We start from the raw sequence: 21,413 nt of genomic DNA on the forward strand, positions 1-21,413 counted from the left end.
CTCCCTCCGTGAAAGCAAGGGCAGACAATCGTTTCGCGCCTTTTTTCCTGAGTTACCTGTGTAGACACCATATCACGGCAAGCATGGAGCCAGCTCAGGTAACCGTCACCCTATGTCTCCTGGGTGCTGGCAGACGCGGTACGGCTTTGCTGCACAGTAGCAGCAACCCATTGCCTTCTGGCAGCAGACGGTGCAATACGATTGGTAGTCGTCCTCGTCGTGTCCGAGGTGCTCCTGGCCACGTCGGCTGGGAGCGCCTGGGCAGACATGGGCACAGGGACTAAATTTGGAGTGACTTGACCAGGTAATTCTCTTTAGTCCTGCAGTCCTATTGAACCGTCTTATGGTGAGTGGGCAGGCGATACGGACTGCTAGCAGTCGTACTGTACCATCTTCTGCCAGGCAGGCAAGAGATGAGGATTGCTAGCAGTCGTATTGTACCATCTTATGCCAGGCAGGCAAGAGATGTGGATGGCATGCAGTCCTTCTGCACCGTCTGCTGCCAGCCAAAGATGTAAAAGATAGATGGAGTGGGTCAGAACAAGAAATAGACCAGATTTGTTTTGTACTCATTTTCCTCCTCCCCTGTCTAGATCACACTGCAGTCACTCACAGAGAAGGTGCAGCGAGGTAAATCTAGCCATGTATCAATCAGAGGCCAGGCTAACCTCCTTGTTCCAATAACAACGATAACTTAGGTGCACCATTTCTTATTGGAACCCTCCATGCAGTCCTGCCTGAAATACTCCTTGATGTACAGGCACACCCTTTGTTGATTTTAGCTCCCTGAAGCCAACCCTGTAAGCCGTGTCGTCAGTCGCCCCTCCCTCCGTCAGAGCAACGGCAGACAATCGTTCCGCGCCTTTTTTCTGTGCGGACGCCATACCAAGGCAAGCATGGAGGCCGCTGAGCTCATTTTGGCAATTAGGAGCACATCAACCACCACACGCATTATCCAGCAGTATATGCAGCACCAGAACATGGCAACGCGATACCGGGCGAGGAGGCGACGTCAGCGCGGTCCCGTGAGTGATCAGGACATGGACACAGATTTCTCTGAAAGCATGGGCCCTGACAATGCATGCATCATGGTGCTAATGGGGCAGGTTCATGCTGTGGAACGCCAATTCTGGGCTCGGGAAACAAGCACAGACTGGTGGGACCGCATAGTGTTGCAGGTCTGGGACGATTCCCAGTGGCTGCGAAACTTTCGCATGCGTAAGGGCACTTTCATGGAACTTTGTGACTTGCTTTCCCCTGCCCTGAAGCGCATGAATACCAGGATGAGAGCAGCCCTCACAGTTGAGAAGCGAGTGGCGATAGCCCTGTGGAAGCTTGCAACGCCAGACAGCTACCGGTCAGTTGGGAATCAATTTGGAGTGGGCAAATCTACTGTGGGGGCTGCTGTTATGCAAGTAGCTCACGCAATCAAAGATCTGCTGATATCAAGGGTAGTGACCCTGGGAAATGTGCAGGTCATAGTGGATGGCTTTGCTGCAATGGGATTCCCTAACTGTGGTGGGGCTATAGACGGAACCCATATCCCTATCTTGGCACCGGAGCACCAAGCCGCCGAGTACATAAACCGCAAGGGGTACTTTTCGATAGTGCTGCAAGCTCTGGTGGATCACAAGGGACGTTTCACCAACATCAACGTGGGATGGCCGGGAAAGGTGCATGATGCTCGCATCTTCAGGAACTCTGGTCTGTTTCAAAAGCTGCAGGAAGGGACTTTATTCCCAGACCAGAAAATAACTGTTGGGGATGTTGAAATGCCTATATGTATCCTTGGGGACCCAGCCTACCCCTTAATGCCATGGCTCATGAAGCCGTACACAGGCAGCCTGGACAGTAGTCAGGAGCTGTTCAACTACAGGCTGAGCAAGTGCAGAATGGTGGTAGAATGTGCATTTGGACGTTTAAAGGCGCGCTGGCGCAGTTTACTGACTCGCTTAGACCTCAGCGAAACCAATATTCCCACTGTTATTACTGCTTGCTGTGTGCTCCACAATATCTGTGAGAGTAAGGGGGAGACGTTTATGGCGGGGTGGGAGGCTGAGGCAAATCGCCTAGCTGCTGGTTACGCGCAGCCAGACACCAGGGCGGTTAGAAGAGCACAGGAGGGCGCGGTACGCATCAGAGAAGCTTTGAAAACCAGTTTCATGACTGGCCAGGCTACGGTGTGAAAGTTCTGTTTGTTTCTCCTTGATGAAACCCCCCGCCCCTTGGTTCACTCTACTTCCCTGTAAGCTAACCACCCTCCCCTCCTCCCTTTAATCATCGCTTGCAGAGGCAATAAAGTCATTGCTGCTTCACAGTCATGCATTCGTTATTCATTCATCACACAAATAGGGAGATGACTACCAAGGTATCCCAGGAGGGGTGGTGGAGGAGGGAAGGAAAATGCCACACAGCACTTTAAGCACAGCACTTTAAAAGTTTACAACTTTAAAATTTATTGAATGCCAGCCTTCTTTTTTTGGGGCAATCCTCTGTGGCGGAGTGGCTGGTTGGCCGGAGGCCCCCCCACCACGTTCTTGGGCGTCTGGGTGTGGAGGCTATGGAACTTGGGGAGGAGGGCGGTTGGTTACAGAGGGGCAGCAGTGGCAGTCTGTGCTCCAGCTGCCTTTGCTGCAGCTCAATCATACACTGGAGCATTCTGGTTTGGTCCTGCAGGAGCCTCAGCATTGAATCCTGCCTCCTCTCATCACGCTGCTGCCACATTTGAGCTTCAGCCCTGTCTTCAGCCCGCCACTTACTCTCTTCAGCCCGCCACCTCTCCTCCCGGTCATTTTGTGCTTTCCTGCACTCTGACATTATTTGCCTCCACGCATTCGTCTGTGCTCTGTCAGTGTGGGAGGACAGCATGAGCTCGGAGAACATTTCATCGCGAGTGCGTTTTTTTTTCTTTCTAAGCTTCACTAGCCTCTGGGAAGGAGAAGATCCTGTGATCATTGAAACACATGCAGCTGGTGGAGGAAAAAAAAAGGGACAGCGGTATTTAAAAAGACACATTTTATAAAACAGTCGCTACACTCTTTCAGGGTAAACCTTGCTGTTAACATTACATACATAGCACATGTGCTTTCGTTACAAGGTCGCATTTTGCCTCCTCCCACCGCGTGACTACCCCCTCAACCTTCCCCCCTCCCTGTGGCTAACAGCGGGGAACATTTCTGTTCAGCCACAGGCAAACAGCCCAGCAGGAACGGGCACCTCTGAGTGTCCCTGAAGAAAAGCACTCTATTTCAACCAGATGACCATGAATTATATCTCACTCTCCTGAGGATAACACAGAGAGATAAAGAACGGATTTTGGTTGAATGCCAGCAAACATACACTGCAATGCTTTGTTCTACAGTGATTCCCGAGTACGTGTTACTGGCCTGGAGTGGTAAAGTGTCCTACCATGAAGGACGAAATAAGGCTGCCCTCCCCAGAAACCTTTTGCAAAGGCTTTAGGACTACATCTAGGAGAACCGCAAATGCCAGGGCAAAGTAATCCTTTCACATGCTTGCTTTTAAACCATGTATAGCATTTTAAAAGGTACACTCACCAGAGGTCCCTTCTCCGCCTGCTGGGTCCAGGAGGCAGCCTTGGGTGGGTTCGGGGGGTACTGGCTCCAGGTCTAGGGTGAGAAACAGTTCCTGGCTGTCGGGAAAACCGGTTTCTCCGCTTGCTTGCTGTGAGCTATCTACAACCTCCTCCTCCTCCTCATCTTCTTCGTCCCCAAAACCTGCTTCCGTATTGCCTCCATCTCCATTGAAGGAGTCAAACAACACAGCTGGGGTAGTGGTGGCTGAACCCCCTAAAATGGCATGCAGCTCATCATAGAAGCGGCATGTTTGGGGCTCTGACCCAGAGCGGCTGTTCGCCTCTCTGGTTTTTTGGTAGGCTTGCCTCAGCTCCTTCAGTTTCACGCGGCACTGCTTCGGGTCCCTGTTATGGCCTCTGTCCTTCATGCCCTGGGAGATTTTCACAAAGGTTTTGGCATTTCGAAAACTGGAACGGAGTTCTGATAGCACGGATTCCTCTCCCCAAACAGCGATCAGATCCCGTACCTCCCGTTCGGTCCATGCTGGAGCTCTTTTGCGATTCTGGGACTCCATCATGGTCACCTGTGCTGATGAGCTCTGCATGGTCACCTGCAGCTTGCCACGCTGGCCAAACAGGAAATGAGATTCAAAAGTTTGCGGTTCTTTTCCTGTCTACCTGGCCAGTGCATCTGAGTTGAGAGTGCTGTCCAGAGCGGTCAGAATGGAGCACTCTGGGATAGCTCCCGGAGGCCAATACCATCGAATTGTGTCCACAGTACCCCAAATTCGAGCCAGGAACGTCGATTTAAGCGCTAATCCACTTGTCAGGGGTGGAGTAAGGAAATCGATTTTAAGAGCCCTTTAAGTCGAAATAAAGGGCTTCACTGTGTGGACGGGGGCAGGTTTAAATCGATTTAACGTTGCTAAATTCGACCTAAAGTCCTAGTGTAGACCAGGGCTAAAAAACTTAACTTGGAAGACAACTTTCCAGCACACTAACCCATTACATTTTAATGTACAAAAGTTAGGGTTTTTTAGAATCTGGGTCCCAATGCAGATTAATTCTTGAGATTTAAGAAAAAAAAAAAATTTATTACACCTGGTTTTAGAAATAATTCCTTGGATGTGAGCATTTGTTGCTTCTTGGATACTTCCTTCCTTCTTCATAGCCTGCTCATGTGTAATGGTCTCATTTGCGGGATGGGTTGGAACACTTTATTCTAATCCAAGGCCATAGGTCTTTATAAACCAAAAACTCTTCCTCCCTCAGGGATATGTCAGGGGATGTGGTCTTTCCTGTCTCCTCTTTCTGAAAGCCTCAAAGCTTGTGGTATCTTATTAATTTCAGCATGTTATATGTGATATTACACTGGCTACACATATGAAAAGGAAGTTATTTTCAGGATTTTATTTTTTCATTTTTAAAGCAGTTAAAACTTGGTGTCTTATAGGCACTTGGAAAGATTCTAGCTGATACAATTTTAAAAAAGAGAAAGGTCTCTTTTTAAAAATGGTGATCATATAGAGTAAGCTGAAAGTGAGTGAGGACAGTTGTAACAGTTCCTAATATTGTATATTACTATACAAATTTAACATATAAAGGATTCTTCTTCTTATTCTAAATTAGAACCAGATTTATGACTTTTAATAAGTTGTAACATTTTGAAAATCATAACAAAAGACTACTTTTCTTTCAGTTTTTTCTGTCATACCTACTCTCTTTTCCTTTTTTGGGTAATGAATATTATATTGGGATTTTCAAGATCTCTAGACAAGTTCTTGCTGAGAATTAAGTGCAAAGTAAATTAAGCCTTCCTCAGTTTTACTTACTAGCAAAAATTATTTTGGGACATTAAAACTTCAAGTTGACACACAATTCTGGGCTGTTATTACTACCACTTTTTGAACAGACAGAAACTTTTTCAAGAATGAGGATATCTGTAAAAGTTATATTTTTTAGCTGCTTATCACAAACTACACAAGTTGATAAAATAGATATTAGATTGAAACAAAAATTTAAAAAAATCATTTAATTAGTACGTCCAGCCGTGAGTTAGAAATTACTTTGAACATTGGTTGTACAGAACATTTATTGTAAGGAGAGAAATGTATTTTGTACAATTTCAAAATAAACTGACGCTTCTGAACAAGATTCTGTTTATGGATCTTTTCCTAAAGCACTTAATCATTGCTAACCAAGTGGAAATACTGCTCTGCCCACGTCCCCTGCTTTGAAGGACTTTAAACATTTTTTTAAATAGAAAGGAAGTGTACTCTTACACAGTGTATGCTACCCATTAGTGGGTGGAACCGGATCTTCCTCTGATATTCAAAGAAAAATGGGAATATGATCTCTCTGAACTTCAGCCAGTAAATGTAAGTAAAACCTGTGCTTTCTCTGAGGGTCCTTCTTGGAATCCCTCCCAAAGTTATTGCCATTAAGTATAGTTCATAAAGTATATTTTTCATTCTGACAGGTGCTCCAGCTTTGACCAGAGATCCGTTCACACTGGCTCTGATGTAGCCATCTCAAAAGCTACTTTTGCCAAATGATTTGGGGTTACACACATTTTCCAATTTGAATGGCAATGCAGACAGACTTCATAAATCTTGTACCAGGAATAGCTAGCTCTCCTTAACTGTATCCTTTCTGTACAGGCATGTGAGGCAACTGATCAGTAAGTAAAACAAAAAACCCACTTATATTCAGCATTTTAACATTCAAGACTGGAATTCATTACGGAATGAATGGAAACTCCTCTTACAAGATAAATTGAAGGAAAGACTGATTCTGTCAAGGATATAATTTTCACTGTCTCCTTGATAAATATTTCAAGGATTAGATGCATTTGAATTTTCTTGTCTTATACTTAAAACTCTGCTTTGATTCAGAGACACTATTGTCCAGCTACTTTTAGTTTATATAATAAATGGCATCTCTCATGATTTCTTCTTTTTTCATCTAAATGTAATATGATGTGAAATTATATACAAAATGTGCATTACCAACTATAAACCGTATGTGTATATCTTTTATGCACTTAAAATGACTGCATTCTAGATGGTACATTATATTATACATGGTAACAATTAATAATGCATCATCTTTCAAAACTGATAGGCATTATCAGCTATAGTTGCGTCACAACTAATGTAAACTGACAATATATTAGGCTGACTAATTCCTAAAATGCACGAGAGAACCCGTTCTTCATAACTGTGTTCAGAGTACATCTAATTAAATATCAGTGAAAACCTAAAGTCAAAAACATGTTTCAACAAAATGATTTTCGATTTTTTGTAATAATTGGATGAATTAACTTTTTGTTTCTGTTTTACAATAGACTACTTTCTCAAGCATTGAAAAATACAAGAAAGAACAAGCATGTTTTTTGATAGAAGGAAGGAGTACACTGACAAAGGGAAGATAAGAGACTCTCCATTTATCTCAATCACCTGGAATCCTAGGAAGATCTAGCAAGCAAAGAAACTGAAAATAAGTAGCAGAAAAGATAGCAAAAAGGACAAGAAAAGACAGAAATCAATTATGCCCTAATTCACAGCCTTTGCAATCTCATTGTCTTAGATGGGGATGAACAATGTATACATAAGGGAGAATTTGGGCCAAGATTTTAATATGAATTTTATACTGTAAGTTTCACAAGAGGTGAGATAGCTGTATAGTAGTAAGACAATAAAACAATGGGAAGAGGTCTCCATGAAGCAACTATGTCTATAAATTATTTTTTGGGGGAAAAAATCCATTCTTTCTGATGCAAATGGAAATCCATCTACCAAGGGATGAAATGGAGATGAGCTGCTCTAGATTTGCCAGATAAAAGCATTCAAGGGATGTGTTAGTTTACCAAAACCTTCTCTTCATTCTAAATATCTTTTTATGATGTCCATTTTGTAGTGACTAGCTTCCAAATAAAAATGTAATAATACTTTTCACATTAAACTTTTAAATGACTTATGGAAAATAAAGTTCAGAAGACAGTTTAGATCTTAAAAATGTGAAGAAAGGAAGAGTAATAAATGATGTTTGGAGTACACAGACTTTTGTAAATGTTATGGCAAACAGGCTGTTTTCTCAGGGTAGGTTTTTAAGTTTGATGTCTTCACTGATCATAGTGAGTGCACAGTAAATGTTAACACAAGCAATAAATACTAAACTGACAATGGTTTACTATTGGGTCAACATCTTTTGAGCCTTTTGTAAAGGATGTAGTTAGTTGATTAATATTCTGTTTTTTGTGAAGTGGGAAAATTGCTGATACTATATGGATTCTTACACTATTTACTTATAAACCTCAGTGTAAAAAAAGATTTTAGTTCTGAATGAGCACAACACTATGATGGCTGATGAGAATTACATAGTGTTTACTTCTTGCAGAAGTACTGTAGCAAATCTTTTGCACAGATGTAGTAAACAGAATTTTTGGAATCCATTCTGGTAGCTGAGATGGTGCTTATGACTACGGGGGAAAGTTATTATTTTAAATATCTTCTTCTAAGCAGCCAAGTCATCATCTTGAAGGTTTGACTGGATGGAGGAACCGTCTGATTTTTTTTTTATTGCTTTTTGTATTTTCCAGATGGAAATGAAGATCTGTGGATGAACAATGAAAGCCATAGTATTCTTGGTGCCTAGGCAACGATTAGGATTAGTTTGCTAGCCAAATACTTCTTTCAATACTTTTAAAATAAACTAATGTACCTGTGATAAAATAACTGTTTTTGAAAGAGATAGGGGAAAATACACCTGCAAATGAGATGGAAATGGAGCCCTTGAGTTTCTTCATGTAGAACAGGGAAATATCATGAGAACTCTATAGAAGATATATGTAAGATCTTTAGTAAACTTTCACTTTTGATCCAGACATTCAACTATTTTATGCAAATTTCTGAATTTTTCTGCTGAATACAGCTTTGACAACATTTGTTTTGGGAAGGCCATATTTTCTAAACTACCAACAACTGTTGCTGACAGTGAGGATTTGTACTAGACAGATTAGTTGGTGGTCCAGGTAGTTTGTTTATCTGAGGTGTGAATTATTTTAACAGAGACTGATATTTTATGTGGTATCTTTTATTCCGTAATTGGCCCTTAGTGATTCATCAACGTAGTCAAGATACAGATGGGCTCAAACATGTTCTCCCCGGGCATCAGTCTCACCTTCCCTGTCAACAAACCCAATATTGCTAAAACTAACCTCCAGCCATAAGATAATGACAGAGAACTCATCCAATACTGCTCTTGGACTGATCAGCAAGTAATACTCTTGAAGTTATATGAATCTCTCTGAATTCCCACACTATTCCCAGCCTCTGCTGGCCAGGGAAGTAAGAAACCAAACACATGCTCTCTTTCACAAGACAACATGACTTTGTTACCAGTTATGTTCAAGCACAATGTTATATTTATATTTTCAGAGCTCTAAAATTACAGGGTTTGATTCAGGTGGAGCCTCAGATTATGCTAGGTCCCCAAATGGCTTGCAGATATCAAGCAAAACCCTAAAAGTGGACTGTGCTGCGTGGAAGGAGGTGTGGCCAGAGGACACATTGTCTCTGGACATCCAACAGGTAGCTTCTGCTGGCATGGTTCCTCTGAGCCACCACCACAACTCAAAACTGTCTTTCCTAACTGGTACCCATGGGGGAGAGAGGTAGTGCAAATATTTGCCTCCCGCAGAAGTGAATCGAGTATATACCATTCTAGAATGGACTTCTGTCCAGTTGGGTCCTAATTTTGGCAAACTCCCACTGACTTCAATAGGAGCAGGCCTTTAAATGTTTACAGTCTTGGTACATCAACTTTCTGAACAAGATGAAAATACCTTTTCAGAATGGTGTCTGACAATGTGAACATAATACCTAACATGTATTAGTGTGCACACAAGAGAATAAGTAACTCAACAGTTATGGAGTGTGTTGCATACACAGTCTGCAAAACAATAATTTTATGTATAGAGATAAAATTGAATATGCTACACCTATTGGAAATTTTGCAGATGTGCATAATTGGATACAGTATTATGCCAGACAAATTATCCACAGTAGATGTGCAAAATCAAAGGTATAAAAATTGAACTGAGAACATTATAATTTAAAACTGATTTTCATGCTTAATAAATTTAATATAGTTCTAGCCACATGAATTTAAACCTTCAGCCACTATTATGCAAGAGTGACACTTACCCTCTTCTGTTCTTTGATATATTCCATCAGTTCCTCTCTTGTTTTTTTCACAGCTTCTTCCACAGCCTTTTCACTTCGTTTTTGTTCTTCCATTATTGCTGCCTTAACAACTTCCTGTAACAGAAAAGTAAATCTGATAACTGTAAATTGTATACATGTACATTTCTATATTTCAAGTATTTTAGGGGCATAGGGAAAAGTCTCTCAGAATTCATCCCATTCTTTCTCCCAAAGAATTTGTTAGCTGACTGCACTCTTCCTACAATCAGAGTTATCTCCAATATAAATATCTATCCATATGTCTACCAATACCTTCAATATTCTAATCCCTACATTATACAAAGGAGAGAGCTAGAACTAATCTAAAGCTGCATTTGTAGAAGTAAGTTTCTCACCTGTCAGCAAAAGGAAAGTATAATGAAACAATTTTCAAGCATTAAATTTCAACAACAGGTAGGAGTACACTGCTTCCTACTGAGGTCAATTAGGGTATGGCTACATTGCAGTTAAACACCTTCAGCTGGCCCATGTCAGCTGACTCAGGCTTGTGGGGCTCAGGCTGCAAGGCTATAAAAATGCAGTGGAGATATCTGGGCTTGGGCTGAAGTCTGGGACCCAGAACTTAGAACTAGGGATGTTCCGACACAATCATGTGTATAAGCCCCAAAATCAGGAACTAGTTTCCAAGACCTGTGGTGTCCTAGAGTATTCCAGGAGATTGCAAAGGAAGAAGAAATAGAACTGAAGTTGGGCTTGGGGGAAAATTGTATGACTCTGGATCAATTCTGATACACCACTGCAAATATACTACTGTGGATAAAGCCATGGACAGGCATTTTCAAACACATCTTTCCTTTCTAATACATCTTCTGTGTACAGGTTACAGACTTAGGCAGCAGTACATTAGCCCAAGTTTTCTCTCTCTCCACTCAAAACACACAGGCTGCATCCCAACCCAATGGAGCCAACCATAAAATTTCTAACAGTGAAACTCAGTCGGACAGGAGTTCTGGAGCACAAGGATGTACTGTACAGTAGCTTGTATATGGAGAAGAAAGAAATGCTAGCAAAAGAGTAATTTTGGATTTGCACTTTTCGACCTAATTACCAAACTATACAATAACGTTCACTAGATGTAATGCTGAACTATGTTTTAGGATTTAGAACAAACTTAATATCTAGTACTGTGCATTTGTTAAGCAACTGGCCAGACAAAGCTACAGATAAACTCACAGTATATTATCCACTGAACACAAGCGTGTTATAAAAAATTATGAACTAGGTTCAGGCAGATTTTAAGCCAGCTTCAAGCAGTGTAAGGCCTGGTATAGGGCCCTTGAAGACAGAAGTCCATCTTGAGGAGTGTGCATTGGTCAGAAGCAGCTTTACATGTCATCACAGCTCAAAAACTGGGTAGTGCACTCTGTGAAAAGGAGGTCTCGGAAGAGAGAGAGACAGGACTCTCTACATGAATTAAAGATATCCTCTCCTATGTCCTTCCTGGCAAAAACCCAAAAGCAAAGGGCAACAGAAATACCACCTGTGCTCCTGTGAATTTCTACTTCAGCGCAAGGGAGCTAGTTGGAACAGGAAGGTGCAACTTGATCCCTAAGAACAGTCTTGGTGAATATGACTCTATATTTTGTATTTTATTCTAAAGAGAGCCCAGTAATGTAAGGAGCAAACTACGTCACAAACTTCTTACAGGACATCCCTTAAAAAGAGAATACAAAAATGAGTGTACTAACAAGAGAGCTGGTTGAAAATATTGCTTTTCCTCCGGAAAATTTTGGCTTTTTCGAAAGAAGAAAAAAACCCCAAACTACTCCCCCACTTTCACCCTCCCCAAGTAAAAACAAACAAAAAACCCCCCACACCAAAATTTTTGGGTTGAAAACCAAAAATTTTGATTCAGAAATGCCACTGTAGTATCTAATGAGAGCTGTAGTTTGGGTGCCTTATTCCTTCATTCTCTTCTATGGGCTAGCCTTCCCGGCCAGATTACATCTCCCATGAAGCACCTAAATAAAAGTCTGGATTTTCAAATCTGCTAAGCACCCAGAAGCTCCCAATGAAGACAAAGAGAAATGCAAGTGCCTGCAATTTTGAAAAACAGACCACTTAATTAGGTGCCTAAATATGAATTTAGGAGCCTTTTATGCATCTATTTTTGAAAATCTTGGCTGGTCTCTCTCTCTGCACATGGACACAGACACAACAGAGTGAAAGTCAATGGGAGTTAGGCACCTAACTGCTACTACTTCCTTTGAAAATTTTCCCCATTATAATCCATGCAGTGCATTTGAAGACAAATGTAAAGGTACAAGTGCGGAAGTTCTAAGTGGAAGCTGAGAAGTCATTTCTGTATCTACCTATTAATGTTATTTTGAGACCTTGAAATTACCTCATTCTGTGAACTCAATTTCATATTAACTGCCATATGGACATTGTCCCTTTAGCTGCTCTGTTGAAATGTATTTGCCTTGAAATTCTGCTAGCAAATAGAACAGTGAATTATTTAAAATAATCTTATGGGAGAAGAAAAAATATGAAAAAAAAATGTATCCTGAGACACAGCTTCATAGTGCCCATTTATTTTCGGTTACTGGATAATGCATAGCAAGGGGCAGTGCTTGATTTTGGTAGAGAATCACAATCACTTAGTGTTGCTGAGAGCATGGATGCAAAAAACGTTAGGATAATATTTAGTTTTGTGGGGACTTCCCAAGGCTGTTGAAGTAGCTACAGTAATGCTTTCTATATAAGCATTTTAAAGTAACTTCTAAAATAATCTGAGAAATTTGTTATTTTAAAATATAAACCTGAGGAGCAAACCAATTAGTTTTTCAGACTAAAAAGTTACGAATTATTTTCTGTTACTTCTCTTGCCATTCCTACTCTGATCATGAATGACAAAGTCAGAGCATTCATGGCACCCATTCAACACAGATTCAATATGCATTGTGCAATTTGCTTGCATAAGCAAAAATAATCTAGAAGTAAAGAACACATTTGTCACTTCTATCAGAAAAGAATCACAAATAGGTAACTAATTATTTTTCAGATGAAGTTATCTATGGTTTCTGGATTCATGTCACAATGAATGTATTCACCTGGCTCTCAAATCAATTTAAGATTGCCTTGCAATTAGGCTTCATTTGTAGCTACAGACACATTTCAGCATGCCATCTACTCAGGGAAACTGACTCGGAGGATCCTAAGATCAATGACAGTTTCCCTTTTTGGTTGGCTCTATGTACAAAGAGCTAGATTCAAAGGAAAACTAACTATATTCTGTGTTTATAGTTTCAGCAAGTGCAGAAGCTCTTTACACATAGAGTTGGCTGAAAGGGAAACCGACTAGAATCACACCATTCTAGTTGTTTTCCCTTTGCAGCCGACTCACTGGAGCACTGTTTCAGTTACTGTGGCTGGCAGGACCAAATAAGTGCAATCTTAAATTACTGAGAGGTCTGCATTAATACCTCCAAGCAGCAGAGAAACTGGGAGAGACAAGCAGAGAAAGGCTGAGAGAGAAGGAACATGAGGGCAGAAACAGTGGTGGTCCTAATGGTGATTCACACATTTTCCACTGAGTGATGATAAATGCAACAGTTTAAACTTACTAACTACAACATAAAATAATTACACAAGGGCTATACTCTACCCTTGAACATGGCTATATTTTACCCTGAACATGGGAGGTCCACAGTAAACAGAGGCCTCTTATTTTGAAGACTAATTAGAAATGTAATTCTGCCTTCATCACAAAATGAGTTGGACACACCTGCAGTAATGAGTAATCTGTAGTAGACTTTTTTATTACCTCATACAAATGTAATGATAGTGAAAGGTGCTAGATTGAGTGTGCTGGAGACAAAAGTTCTCCATTTAGCCACAAAACAGGCACAGTATCACAGTAGTAGTGACAATATCCCCACACTGTCTTGTCAGTGTGTCTGAACCCTGCTCTGGAAGGATCACCTAAAGGGATGACTGGGCAATTCAGATATCTCTGCTTCTCTTCTATTAAGTATTGTAATTGGATTTAAGTATTGGAGAGATGTCTCGTCTGAATCCTCTCTCCACTGTAAAATCTCTGATACCATCCAAGGTAGAAAAATACTCATGGCACTGCCATTCAAATAGGTCCCGATACAGAAAAGTATTTTCAGCTTTTATTTTATGCTTAACTTCATCTCTCCTGAGGAAAGCTCTGAGGCACATACTTAAATCCCATCTTGACTTGAATGGGCTTTAAACATGTGTTTAAGTGCTTCTCTGCATCAAGGAGATGGGAACAATGATGGGAAACCACCAATTCTGAAAGTGATACACTAGGACTCTTAAATTGATTTGCTAAACTCACGTTGTATTTTAATCGAAAGACTAGAAAACCACTGAAGAGCCTAAAGTTATTGTTTCACCACTCCTATTTTTTTTATAATATAGCGTAAACGTGCTATTGCAGCTAAACTGTTTATGAGAAACAAAAATCTGAAGCAAACCACCATTTGCCTGTGGGTTATAAGACACATCTTCATTGCATATGAGAAATAAATATAACTTTATTTCTTGTCTTTATCAGATATATGGCCATTATTTCATTACAGACTAAACAATAGATCTTTCCTCCAGAAAAATAAATCTATTTTGAAATGGTATGGGTGATATACTGGAATGTTGCATCTATATCCCAAAAGTTCTGACAATCTAAGTTATTCAAAGTTAAGAAAAACTCCATCCTTCTTCTGGAAATCATTCAAGATGTAAATATTTTTTCCCTTTTCACAAATGTACAGAATTATGTTTCTAAAATTAGAATCAAATAATGCCAAAAGGAACACCACTAAATGGTGTGCCAAATATTGTCAGGCAAAAAAGAAAAAAACCAGAACACTTTATTGTAGTACTTAAAATGTATTCATTTAAAGCATACTGGTCATCCGTATACAAATGAAGACAAAAGAATCAATATAAGGAGAGAGAATCCAATTCTAAAGCTTTTTGTGAGCTCTATTCATGGCCACCTCTAAACATTTGCTTGCTTTGTTTGACTATAAATTTAAGCAAGTGTTTTGTAATGCTATTAACATTTTTCAGCTATACAGTGATCTTTTCTTTAAGAACAGTATCTCACACTTCTCACTTTCTGACAAAGTCTCAAAGCCCTAAAATTCCAACTGTCCTGCAGGAAATATTTTTTAAGGGAACTCTGTGCTTTTAAATGGAGTTCACCCTGTTGGACAGGTGGAATTTTAAGACTCCAGGAGCACAAGATATTAAACAGAATTAGATCATACCGCATCCTCAAATATAGTGGGACTAGCACGCTTCCATAATGTAAAATATTGATGAAGCAAAAATTTGTGTGTTCTTGGGCCAAATAGTGATTCTATTAAACATCAATGGGAGTTTTCCCATGGATTTGAATAGGATATTCTTTTCCCCTCTCCTTGTAAGCAAATTAGTTACTTCTCATCAAACACCACCAAGTAAGCTTTGCAAAATGATGCCATTTTTATTATCCACATAGCCGAAGTAGCAGAAAAACTTCATAATCACAGAGCCTACCTCCACAATCTTCTCAGTTCTGGAGCCTCGGAAATATGAACATCTTAGTTGTGAAGGCTGATTACTATTTTATTCTATTTTAATTTAGTTTACCAGGGAGCAAACCCTGAGACAAAGGTCTCTTTGACTAGAGAGCCCTGGCAAGGCTAACCACAGATGTAGCAGAAAGTTACACATTATAGAAATATGCTGCTCACATAAGTATATTCACATGCCAATTTAATTTGTGAAAAAGACCAAAATACCATGTTTGGTATTATAATGGAAAGAAAGCTGATCAAACTCCATAATAAATTCCTTAGAACACAGATGTGGCAAGGCAGCATTGTCCTGAAGATGCAAAAAATGTTGCATTGATCAATTGTTTGCAAACACTAAAGGATGTACAGAACACTCCAGTCACGAATGAACTTAAGTATCTTGGTGCCATGTTATTGCAAACTTTGAAAAGCAAGCTAGACAAGTAAAGGATGAAGTCATAGACCAATGAAATTCTACCATGTTTCTATAGAGTTCACACACATTAACACAAGCAACTGAGAACTGTATTTATGAAAAGCTATTTTTGTAAAATTATGATCACAACAGAAGAAAAAGTAGGGTGAGGAACCGTTTTGCATTGTCACTGAAAAAAACATTAAGAACTGTATTAATTTTCTTTACCTTGTATAAGAAAGAAAGAAAGAAATGTTGGCAAAGTTAAGTGGTGTAATATCCCACTTATATGGGGAGGATTTAAGTACATAACTCAATTAATGCCATAGCATAGCCATGCTGGAGTTTTACTCCGCATTGACAAGACTTTGAACACTGCTCAATTCCCCCCCCCCAAAGGGCTGCTGGTAAAACAAACAGGGCTTTGGAGCAGAGCCCAGAGCTGGAGCAGAGGAGCTGCAGGTTTTTTCCTGGAGCTGGAGCGGAGCTGGAGCACAGCTCCAAAGCCCTGAAAAGAAACATTATTTCCTAGCTTTGTATATTCATATCTGATTTTCCCCAACAAAACAAAAAATTACAAATTATTTTCCACTGTTCATTTACATGCTTTCAAAGGCTTTAGTTTCCTTATTTTTAATATGAATTTCCCCCCTCTAATTCTCTATGGTAGTTACATAGAAGCAAGTTCAAGTTTTTTGTAAATTTCCATCTGTATGTGTGTCTTTAAATAGGGCCAGCTAGTAGCTCTTCAATTCCAAAGGATCCTCAGCTGTCCTAGCAACTCCTGAAATGTAAGTCTTAGGAAGTCATTAGTATACCTGGCCCCTCTGTCTCACCTTATAATGTACAGCTTAGGTTTTCTACAGACACCCTGGAGCCCACTGGCTCACAATGTTCTGCAGCACTCAAAGGTGGCTGGTTCCTCCAAGAGACTTCTACCTTGTAAGCTACAGGTCTTTCATTCATTTCCGTTCATCATAAGTTTATTTTTGCCTCTAAACAGACTTCAAATAATGTGCACAATGGACTACACACACACTAATAAAACACAAAACGCTACGCCAAATGATAATAGAAGCAATTTTTTACATGTGTTTTTTTAGCTTTTTAAAATAGCCTTTGCCATAGATTTTAACATTATGAAAGTTTACAATTTTTTTTTAAGGTAGAGGACCTGGAGTACAAATTTTAAAAGTTTAATTTGTAAGCATCCACAACTTATACTTGTTTTGTTAACTGCCTCCCAGTTATCCAATGAAAGTACTCGTGTACACTGAAAGTAATAATATAAACATTCTCCTTTACAGAATTATAAAGGGACCTAATATAAGACTCCTCATGGAACTCTAGCTAGAACCTTAACTACGATGGAGTTAATTATATAAGGTAATATTTAATGACATGAAAACAGCATGACCCTTCATGCTCTGCCATGACTCTAATGTCACAGTGTGGTCATCTAGCCATCAAGTGTGATACCTTGGCACACTTATGTGTACCTTGACTTACAGGCAGCACTTTGATTCTTAACTGGGTTTCATTCGGTGAGTCCCATTTACCAGATTTATGGTCCTGTTTTACAGTTTTTCTTTCTTATTAGAAGACCAACTGTATCAGGTACTGTCCAAAGAACTGTCCTTAAAACATGGCCCTAACTTCACAAAATTTTGAATTTATAGTTTTCAATTAGACTTAAAGAATCTCACCTCTAAATTTAGTGTTCTGAGACACTCCAAACGAGGGATACCGGAACACACTCAATTTCCTAACCAGTATTATGCTGCAGAAGACTGTCATTAGCAGTTTGGAGAGAGAGATAACTGATTTCATCTGGGTAGTCCACATGCTCATGATTTGCACTGGAAAAGGTGGGTCTTCTTGTAGCCTAATCTAGGCTGTCAGAAGATAGTTTTGTAGTACTGTCAGAGGTGAGAGATGTAGCCTGTTTCATCTCTCCATTCATTCTTCAGCAAGCTGCAAGGGGTCATCTATGCCAGAGTAATAGGCTTCAATGAGACAGCTTGCACTGCTATGGAAGTCCTGCTTGATGGAAGTGCCATGCTAGGTAACAGGGGCAGGAAAAGAATCAAATAGTGGATAGGCATTGGGAGTTGAGGCCTTTATATCAGAGAATTACAATGCTTCCTGAAAATAAGGTTCACTTTGAGGTGCCAACAGTAAGGAAGTAAACCTACCTCTCTGGATTTTTTACCATTTCAATTGAAAATCCATTACAATCTACATATCACACAGAATATGCTGAGAGATTGTGCCACACACACTCAAAAGAAACTGTGAAACCACCTGATCAACATCCTATACAGCAAACAGGGAAAGATTAAGAATGAGCTCTCAAAACTGGATACTCTCATAAAAAAACAACCTTCCACACAAACTTCCTCATGGATAGATTTTACAAAAACTAGACAAGCCATTTACAACACAAAACTTTGCTTCTCTACAAAGGAAAAAGGACACTGAACTATCTAAACTGCTACATGCCACAAGGAACCACAACGGTAGTTCCCTTAACCCACCCAACAATATTGTTAATCTTTGCAGCTATACTCTTAGCCTGGCAGAAGAGTCTGTCCTATCTCGGGGCCTCTCCTTTTGTCCCTCCAGGCCCATGAACATGATACAGTTCTGTGGTGACCTAGAATCCTACTTTCGATGTCTCCGACTCAAAGAATATTTCCAATATGCCTCTGAACAACATACTAACCCACAGAATCCTTCCTACCAACACTACAAAAAGAAGTATTCTGCGTAGACTCCTCCTGAAGGTTGAAACAATAGACTGGACTTCTATATAGATTGCTTCCGTCGACGTGCACGGACTGAAATTGTGGAAAAGCAGCATCACTTGCCCCATAACCTCAGCCGTGCTGAACACACCACCAACAGCCTCAGGAACAACTCTGACATCATAATCAAAAAGGCTGACAAAGGAGGTGCTGTCGTCATCATGAATAAGTTGGAATATGAACAAAAGGCTGCTAGGCAGCTCTCTAACTCCACATTCTACAGGCCATTATCCTCTGATCCCACTGAGGATTACCAAAAGAAACTACACCATCTGCTCAAGAAACTCCCTGAAAAAGCACAAGAACAAATCTGTGCAGACACATGCCTAGAACCCCGACCAGGGGTATTCTATCTGTTACCCAAGATCCATAAACCTGGAAATCCTGGACGCCCCATCATCTCAGGCATTGGCACCATAACAGCAGGATTGTCTGGCTATGTGGACTCTCTCCTCAGGCCCTACGCTACCAGCACTCCCAGCTATCTTCGAGACACCACTGACTTCCTGATGAAACTATAATCCATCGGTGATCTTCCAGAAAACACCATCCTGGCCATTATGAATGTAGAAGCCCTCTACACCAACATTCCACACAAAGATGGACTACAAGCCGTCAGGAACAGTATCCCTGATAATGTCATGGCAAACCTGGAGGCTGACCTTTGTGACTTTGTCCTCACTCACAACTATTTCACATTTGGGGACAAAATATACCTTCAAATCAGCGGCACTGCTATGGGTACCCGCATGGCCCCACAGTATGCCAACATTTTTATGGCTGACTTAGAACAATGCTTCCTTAGCTCTTGTCCCCTAACGCTCCTACTCTACTTGCTCTACATTGATGACATCATCATCTGGACCCATGGAAAAGAAGCCCTTGAGGAATTCCACCATGATTTCAACAATTTCCACCCCACCATCAACCTCAGCCTAGACCAATCCACACAAGCGGTCCATTTCCTGGACACTACTGTGCTAATAAGCGATGGTCACATAAACACCACCTGTCAAGGTTCCTCCCCCACTCTGAACTCTAGGGTACAGATGTGGGGACCTGCATGAAAAACCTCCTAAGCTTATCTTTACCAGCTTAAGTCAAAACTTCCCCAAGGTACAAAATATTACACCCGTTGTCCTTGGACTGGCCGCTACCACCACCAAACTAATACTGGTTACTGGGGAAGAGTGGCTTGGACGCGTCCTTCCCCCCAAAATACTTCCCAAAACCTTGCACCCCACTTCCTGGACAAGGTTTGGTAAAAAGCCTCACCAATTTGCCTAGGTGACTACAGACCCAGACCCTTGGATCTTAAGAACAATGAACAATCCTCCCAACACTTGCACCCCCCCTTTCCTGGGAAATGTTGGATAAAAAGCCTCACCAATTTGCATAGGTGACCACAGACCCAAACCCTTGGATCTGAGAACAATGAAAAAGCATTCAGTGTTTTACAAGAAGACTTTTAATAAAAAATAGAAGTAAATAGAAATAAAGAAATCCCCCCTGTAAAATCAGGATGGTAGATATCTTACAGGGTAATTAGATTCAAAAACATAGAGAACCCCTCTAGGCAAAACCTTAAGTTACAAAAAAGATACACAGACAGAAATAGTTATTCTATTCAGCACAATTCTTTTCTCAGCCATTTAAAGAAATCATAATCTAACACATACCTAGCTAGATTACTTACTAAAAGTTCTAAGACTCCATTCCTGGTCTATCCCCAACAAAGACAGACTATGGACAGACACACAGACCCTTTGTTTCTCTCCCTCCTCCCAGCTTTTGAAAGTATCTTGTCTCCTCATTGGTCATTTTGGTCAGGTGCCAGCGAGGTTACCTTTAGCTTCTTAACCCTTTACAGGTGAGAGGAGCTTTCCCCTGGCCAGGAGGGATTTCAAAGGGGTTTACCCTTCCCTTTATATTTATGACACCACCTTATACCAGAAACCTACTGACTGCTGTACTTACCTACATGCCTCTAGCTTCCATCCAGGACACACCACATGATCCATTGTCTACAGCCAAAGTCTAAGATACAACTGCATTTGCTCCAATCCCTCAGACAGAGACAAACACCTACAAGATCTCTATCAAGCATTTTTAAAACTACAATACCCACCTGCTGAAGTGAAAAAAACAGGTTGACAGAGCCAGAAGAGTACCCTGAAGTCACCTACTACAGGACAGGCTCAACGAAGAAAATAACAGAACGCCACTAGCTGTCACCTTCAGCCCCCAACTAAAACCTCTCCAGCAATTTACAACCTATCCTGAAAAATGATCCCTCACTCTCACAGATGTTGGGAGACAGACCAGTCCTCACTTACAGACAGCCCCCCAACCTGAAGCAAATACTCTCCAGCAACCAAATACCACACAACAAAAACACTAACCCAGGAACCTATCCTTGCAACAAAGCCCGATGCCAACTCTGTCCACATATTTATTCAAGTGACACCATCATAGGAATTAATCACATTAGCCATGCCATCAGGGGCTCATTCACATGCACATCTACCAATGTGATATATGCCATCATGTGCCAGCAATGCCCCTCTGCCATGTACATTGGCCTAACCGGACAGTGTCTATGCAAAAGAATAAATGGACACAAATCTGACATCAGGAATCATAACATTCAAAAACCGGTAGGAGAATACTTCAACCTCTCTGGCCACTCAGTAAAAGATTTAAGGTTGGCAATTTTGCAACAGAAAAGGTTCAGAAACAGACTCCAATGAGAAACTTCTGAGCTTTAATTAATCCGCAAACTAGATACCATTAACTTGGGTTTGAATGGAGACAGAGTGGCTGGGTCGTTACACATATTGAATCTATTTCCTTATG

General features: G+C 40.7%; 2 protein-coding genes across 14 annotated transcripts in view; both read right to left on the reverse strand.

Moving 5' to 3' along the window:
- The window catches only part of CCDC91 (coiled-coil domain containing 91), a 334,198-nt gene that overhangs the window by 55,596 nt on the left and 257,189 nt on the right, over positions 1 to 21,413 (reverse strand). For 12 of the 13 annotated variants that reach the window (XM_073315272.1, XM_073315319.1, XM_073315302.1 and 9 more), the window contains one exon: positions 9,742 to 9,855. In XM_073315272.1, coding sequence (XP_073171373.1) covers positions 9,742 to 9,855 — 114 coding nt within the window. Of the gene's footprint in view, positions 1 to 7,852; positions 8,150 to 9,741; positions 9,856 to 21,413 lie in introns of those variants that run through there. The other variant, XM_073315292.1, reaches the window with a different exon arrangement.
- LOC140906055 (uncharacterized) lies at positions 2,312 to 4,446 on the reverse strand. The gene is made up of 2 exons (XM_073329558.1): positions 3,558 to 4,446; positions 2,312 to 2,969 (listed from the first exon to the last, which is right to left on the reverse strand). The coding sequence occupies exons 1-2, from the start codon at positions 4,138 to 4,140 to the stop codon at positions 2,449 to 2,451; spliced, it is 1,104 nt and encodes a 367-aa protein (XP_073185659.1). The 5' UTR covers positions 4,141 to 4,446; the 3' UTR covers positions 2,312 to 2,448.

Source organism: Lepidochelys kempii, chromosome 1 (assembly GCF_965140265.1).
Source record: "Lepidochelys kempii isolate rLepKem1 chromosome 1, rLepKem1.hap2, whole genome shotgun sequence".
Classification (NCBI taxonomy): Eukaryota; Metazoa; Chordata; order Testudines; family Cheloniidae; genus Lepidochelys; species Lepidochelys kempii.